The sequence below is a fragment of the Malaya genurostris genome, chromosome 2 (genome assembly GCF_030247185.1).
Source record: "Malaya genurostris strain Urasoe2022 chromosome 2, Malgen_1.1, whole genome shotgun sequence".
Lineage (NCBI taxonomy): Eukaryota > Metazoa > Arthropoda > Insecta > Diptera > Culicidae > Malaya > Malaya genurostris.
The window spans coordinates 166,416,614-166,424,653 of NC_080571.1; the positions used below are offsets into that span (position 1 = coordinate 166,416,614).

At 36.9% G+C, this 8,040-nt stretch overlaps 1 protein-coding gene across 1 annotated transcript; it reads right to left on the minus strand.

Moving 5' to 3' along the window:
• On the minus strand, positions 1-2,032 carry LOC131428970 (uncharacterized). The gene is made up of 4 exons (XM_058593028.1): positions 1,391-2,032; positions 1,137-1,250; positions 466-1,073; positions 1-82 (listed from the first exon to the last, which is right to left on the minus strand). The coding sequence occupies exons 1-4, from the start codon at positions 1,916-1,918 to the stop codon at positions 1-3; spliced, it is 1,332 nt and encodes a 443-aa protein (XP_058449011.1). The 5' UTR covers positions 1,919-2,032.
• Positions 2,033-8,040: the final 6,008 nt, after the last annotated feature.

The window sequence follows — 8,040 nt, forward strand, 5'->3', positions numbered from 1 at the left end:
TTATGCATAGATCGTAAACAGTTTCAGTAGATCGACGTTAATTTTCAATTTTAGGAATTCGGTATCGATGTTTTCAGTCGTACTTTTCAGATGGGAAAGCTTAGATATAAAATAAGTAAAAATGCGCACAATTTCATTGTAATTTTATTAATTAACAAGAGTACGGGAGCTTTCTAAATAAATTCGTTCAAATTCATGCGAACAGCTTTGCGGTTGCGTTTCTGCCGACGCTTATTATTCGCTGTTATTTTGTTCCTGAAGTGAGTCTCTTTTAAAAATCCCTGAATAAACGTATTAAAAATACAATCCATTAATTTGGTAAAACATGCTTTGCAAACTGAAGTTCCGAAGCTTTCGTATTTGACATATTGTTTCATTCGCAATTTAACATGTTTTCTATTCTCATATAAAAATTTTTTAAATTTTTGTTTAAATACGGCAAATGAAACTAATCCAATATCATACAGTTTGTTGTTAGGAATATTAATCTGACGAAAAGAAAATTGAGATTTTAATTTGCAAAACGCGTAATCTTCATTATGCGAGGAAGCGTTATCCTGTTCAATTTTCAACACTGAACGACATCTTGCATGAGGCAGTTTATGAACTGCTGCTCCAATGATATATATCAATGCGTTTATGTCCTTCGCGAGGAACTGATAGGGTGCATCAACATTTAATGGTTCGAAATCAAATGTGGGAGTGTTTGACACCGCCGTGAAAGTTTCTTCAAGATCTTCCTCGTTCAGGAAAAATGGAAGCCTATCGTTCTCACAATTCATGCCATCATTGGAGATGTTACTTGATTTACTGGATGATATCATGGCATATTTAAATGCAGTGCAAAATTGGAAAGCATTAGGAGCTTCATTAAACCCACAACGGCGTCGAATTTCAGAAAAAAAGTTCTCCAAGCAGTCCTGGCACAGTGGGTTTGTGCATAAATAATTGCAGCTGTATTGTTCTTTTAGCGTGTTCCAAATCCACTTCAAAGCGTTGATGTTCCCTATAAAACCTTTAAGGTATACCGGACGTTTTTGGGCACTAGTTAGTGCTCTGGACAATTTTTTTGCCTGAAAATAATTAATATGTTTGGTATAAGTAATGAGTTCGAATAGGCCCAAATTTTTTTTTACTGTTTTAATGTTGAAGCACGTATTTACAGTATAGTACATTGTCTTGAAGACTCGTTGTGTTTCCTCTAGAAATTTAAGATGCACAGAATTGTCTGTTATTGGAGTTCTGTAAGGCTGAAGTAATAAATGTGGTTAGAACAACTGGTATTCAGTCATATATTCCATGCAAACTAGTACCACTGCTCAATAGAAACTTTGAATGATTTTTTAATTAAGTTAGCTTGCATAGATCAGGTCTAGATATTTCCATTTACCTTGCCAATTGAATTCACGTAACGTTCTTTCGAATTGAATGTATCGAATAGTTTATCGTGGAGTGCGATGAAAGACGCTGATTGTAGTGCTGCTGTTGGTAGTGATCCTATTTCCACATAATGTCGAATGGCAATAGCACATGATTCGCTTAACGTACGTGTTGCTATAGAAACATTCATTTTCGAAAACGGTGGAAGTTGAATAGCTTTATAAAGAAGTTTGGGAGCTAAACGCAACGTGGATGCCACGTCAGTTTCAAAAAGAAGCTTGATGTGATTAAATGAGGCTATCTGGTCTTCGAATACAGCGTTGTACTTATAAAGTGCATTTCGTGCATTTTTCAACAAATGGGGTGGATCAAACATAACGGCTATATCTTCGTTGTCAACTTGTATTATTGGGTGTTCAGCAGTTCCGCCAGCTTCACGAATCATTTTTTGATTTGTTGTAGACTGATCCATCACCAGAGCTATCGGTATGAGTCCGGTATCACGAATAGCAATAATACTTTTTCTTGTGAGCTTCATTTGAATTTCACTTCCAAGAGTATTGTGAGCAAGAAAATATCCAACAGGCTGAAGATAAAATTCATGGAACTAAAATTAAAACAAAACAAGTTGAATAAATAATCATTTTACACACCTGCTTGAATCTACTGTATATCCCAGAGACCAGTTATTGAAGTTTACTATGGTTTAAAAAACAATCAAGTCGATCGTTTGATGTAAATTTTGTTCAAATGAGTTAATAGAAAACAGTGACAGTATGAATAATAATATAAATGAAAGAACAAAATTGTGCAATAGCTGAATAACTATAACCGAAAAATGTAAGCTAAGAATCTGCTGTGGGACTGAAACAACTGTTTCTATTACATTTTATTGTGATTGGTTTTTGTGTGTAAAAAAAAAATATATATAAAAGCACATGTAAAAAAAATTTGCTTAGATTCTGAATATTCTGGACCGGGAATACGACAGTACCATTGCATGTAATTATTATGTGATTTTCCTATGCTCAATAAAGATTTTGTTTTGTTTTTTATTATTTTAAAGATATTTTTATTCAGGCCTATTTGCGAACAAGCTTTACGTGACCGATTTTTCAAATAATTTTTTTTAGTTGGATCTCGTTGTCACCCTTTTACTAGGGGGAGAGGAGTTTCCATTTCCCTCCTGCGAGGATTGAGGGGCACTTCGTTCGTGGTTCGTCTCGTCATCCATTGCCGCATCGATGGTATTGTTGTCGATTTCCGTCTTCTTTTCGTTGATAGTTGCTGTAGATGCACCTTGTTGTACATTGGTTGCAATTGCTGGTTGGTTGGAGGGTAATACCATGTTCACATTAGCGCTTATATCACTTGATATACCGAGATGATATGCATATCACGCGGAAGTGTTCACATATGATCGAAATGATATCGTTTGACAATCAAGTTGTCATATTGAATGTTCCCATTAGGAGTAAGATCAATAATATTGCTTTTCTCTCCTACAATTCAATCAATAATTGAAGTCTTGCATTTAATGGTCTCCGAACGCTAGTATTCGTTAAAAAATTTGAAATTATGATTGTTTATTATCACTCTCGAAGTGACGTTCATAAATGAGTGCGTTCAATGCCATTATCCGTGTTGCTAGTTGCGATTTTTGACAACTCGACATGATATCGTACATGATATCCCGGATATCATGCCAAAATGGTGAAACGCGTTGACATCAAATTGTATGGGATATCATGTGATATTGCACATGATATCATCGGATATCAAGTATATCACTTGATATCAGCGCTAATATCACTTGATATCAGCGCTAATGTGAACATACTATAAGTTGTTAACTACAGCAGGTGTACTTTGTTCTATAGGGGATACTGATGGTTTCGTTGAGGGAGATGCTTCATTGTTGTTGGTGGCTCTCACGGGTGTACTGGGGTTGCTTGGGGTTGGTGTGAAGGAAGCACCGTTGTCCTTTGATGTAGTTGTCTCTTTGTACAGTTTATCACATGGCTTACCGTAGTGAACAGCTTTTTGGCAATATTGACATGTGGCCATCTGATTGTCATAGGTAACAAGTGATTTGCACGGAATTCTTGTATCTTGACCGAAAATCACATAAGAAGGTATAGCCTTCTTCAAGTGTATGCGTAATAAACGTACGCCATTTAGAATACCGGGGAAAAAATTCTTCCACTTTTATTTTTCGATAGAGAGAATCTCTCCGTATTAAGACATAGTTTTGCGAATATATGTATCGGTGACGCTTGAGGGAAGATCATGCACACGCACTTCTATAGCACTATCTTCCATATATACTGAAATGTTGTACTTAATGATCACGTGCTCCACATAATGCACATTATTATTGTCTTTTGCGAATTGAATTGCATCCAACTCTTCATAAAACTGGATGTAAACAACATTATTTGTCTTATTGCAATGAAGTAAATGCACACGTTTAATGTCAAGATGCATTTGCTTCTTAAGTAAACCTTCAAGTTCTCGTATCCAAAGTCGAATTTTGCACTGCCTGAAATTAACAACAATTGTATTGGCATATTGTCGCAAAACTGAAATGTAGAGGCGCTGCTTGTTTTAATTTTTTTTTTATTGTCTTCGACTAGAGGTAACCTATCGCACAGACTTTTAATTTAATATTATTTTCGATTTGAATGTGTCTTTGCTCATATTAAAGTCAAATAAATGATACACACTATTGAAACGATGACAACAGACATCCATTGGGTTGTTTTGGCCATAATGTGTGCGATGAAGTGAGCGACGAAGAAAATCCGTTCTTCCCGGAACGTTAAAATAATTCTTTCCAGTAGTATTGGGCAATCAATGTTGTCATTCAGTAGGTCGAACACGAAGAGTTGTTGAAGGAGTATTCGTCTGTTTTGTAAAGTAGGAAGGTTGATGAGAGCACAGAGATTCTCGTGACGAGGTAGTTGAGGACGATTTATCCAAGGTAGTCTTCGGAGTTTCTCTAACGATACATAATGTAAACATAAAGCTTTTTTAGGTCAGCGCGGTTGATGCAAATGGTGCAGAATTGTCCGATGACGGGCCGATCGAAGCGCTACGATCGGCCCTATATCGTGCTCAATCGGTCCGATGATCGGACCGATGATCGGACTTATGTGGGTCTACAAATTTCACTGGGATTGCTCATGACGTTACACTCTTAAAATAACTCACTACAGATGAAGTTTACTATGGTTTAAAAAACAATCAAGTCGATCGTTTGATGTAAATTTTGTTCAAATGAGTTAATAGAAAACAGTGACAGTATGAATAATAATATAAATGAAAGAACAAAATTGTGCAATAGCTGAATAACTATAACCGAAAAATGTAAGCTAAGAATCTGCTGTGGGACTGAAACAACTGTTTCTATTACATTTTATTGTGATTGGTTTTTGTGTGTAAAAAAAAAATATATATAAAAGCACATGTAAAAAAAATTTGCTTAGATTCTGAATATTCTGGACCGGGAATACGACAGTACCATTTCATGTAATTATTATGTGATTTTCCTATGCTCAATAAAGATTTTGTTTTGTTTTTTATTATTTTAAAGATATTTTTATTCAGGCCTATTTGCGAACAAGCTTTACGTGACCGATTTTTCAAATAATTTTTTTTAGTTGGATCTCGTTGTCACCCTTTTACTAGGGGGAGAGGAGTTTCCATTTCCCTCCTGCGAGGATTGAGGGGCACTTCGTTCGTGGTTCGTCTCGTCATCCATTGCCGCATCGATGGTATTGTTGTCGATTTCCGTCTTCTTTTCGTTGATAGTTGCTGTAGATGCACCTTGTTGTACATTGGTTGCAATTGCTGGTTGGTTGGAGGGTAATACCATATTCACATTAGCGCTTATATCACTTGATATACCGAGATGATATGCATATCACGCGGAAGTGTTCACATATGATCGAAATGATATCGTTTGACAATCAAGTTGTCATATTGAATGTTCCCATTAGGAGTAAGATCAATAATATTGCTTTTCTCTCCTACAATTCAATCAATAATTGAAGTCTTGCATTTAATGGTCTCCGAACGCTAGTATTCGTTAAAAAATTTGAAATTATGATTGTTTATTATCACTCTCGAAGTGACGTTCATAAATGAGTGCGTTCAATGCCATTATCCGTGTTGCTAGTTGCGATTTTTGACAACTCGACATGATATCGTACATGATATCCCGGATATCATGCCAAAATGGTGAAACGCGTTGACATCAAATTGTATGGGATATCATGTGATATTGCACATGATATCATCGGATATCAAGTATATCACTTGATATCAGCGCTAATATCACTTGATATCAGCGCTAATGTGAACATACTATAAGTTGTTAACTACAGCAGGTGTACTTTGTTCTATAGGGGATACTGATGGTTTCGTTGAGGGAGATGCTTCATTGTTGTTGGTGGCTCTCACGGGTGTACTGGGGTTGCTTGGGGTTGGTGTGAAGGAAGCACCGTTGTCCTTTGATGTAGTTGTCTCTTTGTACAGTTTATCACATGGCTTACCGTAGTGAACAGCTTTTTGGCAATATTGACATGTGGCCATCTGATTGTCATAGGTAACAAGTGATTTGCACGGAATTCTTGTATCTTGACCGAAAATCACATAAGAAGGTATAGCCTTCTTCAAGTGTATGCGTAATAAACGTACGCCATTTAGAATACCGGGGAAAAAAATCTTCCACTTTTATTTTTCGATAGAGAGAATCTCTCCGTATTAAGACATAGTTTTGCGAATATATGTATCGGTGACGCTTGAGGGAAGATCATGCACACGCACTTCTATAGCACTATCTTCCATATATACTGAAATGTTGTACTTAATGATCACGTGCTCCACATAATGCACATTATTATTGTCTTTTGCGAATTGAATTGCATCCAACTCTTCATAAAACTGGATGTAAACAACATTATTTGTCTTATTGCAATGAAGTAAATGCACACGTTTAATGTCAAGATGCATTTGCTTCTTAAGTAAACCTTCAAGTTCTCGTATACAAAGTCGAATTTTGCACTGCCTGAAATTAACAACAATTGTATTGGCATATTGTCGCAAAACTGAAATGTAGAGGCGCTGCTTGTTTTAATTTTTTTTTTATTGTCTTCGACTAGAGGTGACCTATCGCACAGACTTTTAATTTAATATTATTTTCGATTTGAATGTGTCTTTGCTCATATTAAAGTCAAATAAATGATACACACTATTGAAACGATGACAACAGACATCCATTGGGTTGTTTTGGCCATAATGTGTGCGATGAAGTGAGCGACGAAGAAAATCCGTTCTTCCCGGAACGTTAAAATAATTCTTTCCAGTAGTATTGGGCAATCAATGTTGTCATTCAGTAGGTCGAACACGAAGAGTTGTTGAAGGAGTATTCGTCTGTTTTGTAAAGTAGGAAGGTTGATGAGAGCACAGAGATTCTCGTGACGAGGTAGTTGAGGACGATTTATCCAAGGTAGTCTTCGGAGTGCGAATCGGATGAAGCACTTCTGCACCCTTTCGATCCGATCGATGTGAACACCGTGATACGGAGCCCAAATTGTAACTCCATACTCCAGAATACTGCGTACTAGTGCTTGTAAACTGTCTTGAGGTAGTACACGTCGTTGAAGTTTTGAGTGTTTCGTTTGATTAGTCCCAAAACTACATAGGCCTTCGCAGTAACGAATGAAAACTGTTCGATGAAACGAAGCTTGCAATCGAGAATAATGCCCAAGTCTTTAATAGACGAAACTCGTTCAACTGAAGCCATCATCATGGAGTATTCGAAAATAATTGGAGACTGTGCCCGTGAGAAAGTGATCACATTACATTTCTTAACGTTTACTGTCATGCCGTTTCTGTCACACCAATTCCGGATTCGGTCAATATCCAGTAGAGCACAGCAATCCACAAGGCTTGTAATGATGCGATAAATTTTGAGATCGTCAGCATACATTACTTTAAATGACGACAATTCACTGTAAAAATCGTTCACGTATAACACGAAAAGAAGTGGTCCGAGATGGCTCCCTTGCGGTACACCCGAAGTAACGTGAAATGAATCCCATAGTGCAGATCCGATTCGTACGGAAGCATTACGATCCGTGAGATATGATAGAATTCAATTGGTGAACTAAACAGGGAATCCACTACGCCTCAATTTTTCCACAGCGAACTGATGAGGAACACGGTCGAATGCTTTTGAAAAATCAAAATACACCGCATCGATTTGTTGTCGTTTTTCTAGTTTGTCTATCAATAAAGAAACGTAGCTCATTAAATTGGTGGTAGTTGACCGCTTTTTGACAAACCCATGCTGATCAGTGGTGATAATGTGCTTTACTGAAGGGTAAAGAACATCCAACACCATGCGTTCGAATACTTTTGGTAAACAGCTTAGGATAGAAATTCCTCTATAATTGGTGACATCGTGCACGATTCCAGTTTTGTGAACAGGAACTATTACAGCTTCTTTCGTTTGCGAGCTTTCCTTAGACGATTTCTGAGGTTACGCAGCTCTCCATTCCACCAAGGTTGTTTGTTATTAGATTGACATCTGCGTTTTCTTCTAGGCACGAGATATCGAAAAATTGCATCTAATTCATAATAGAATTTCGCTAT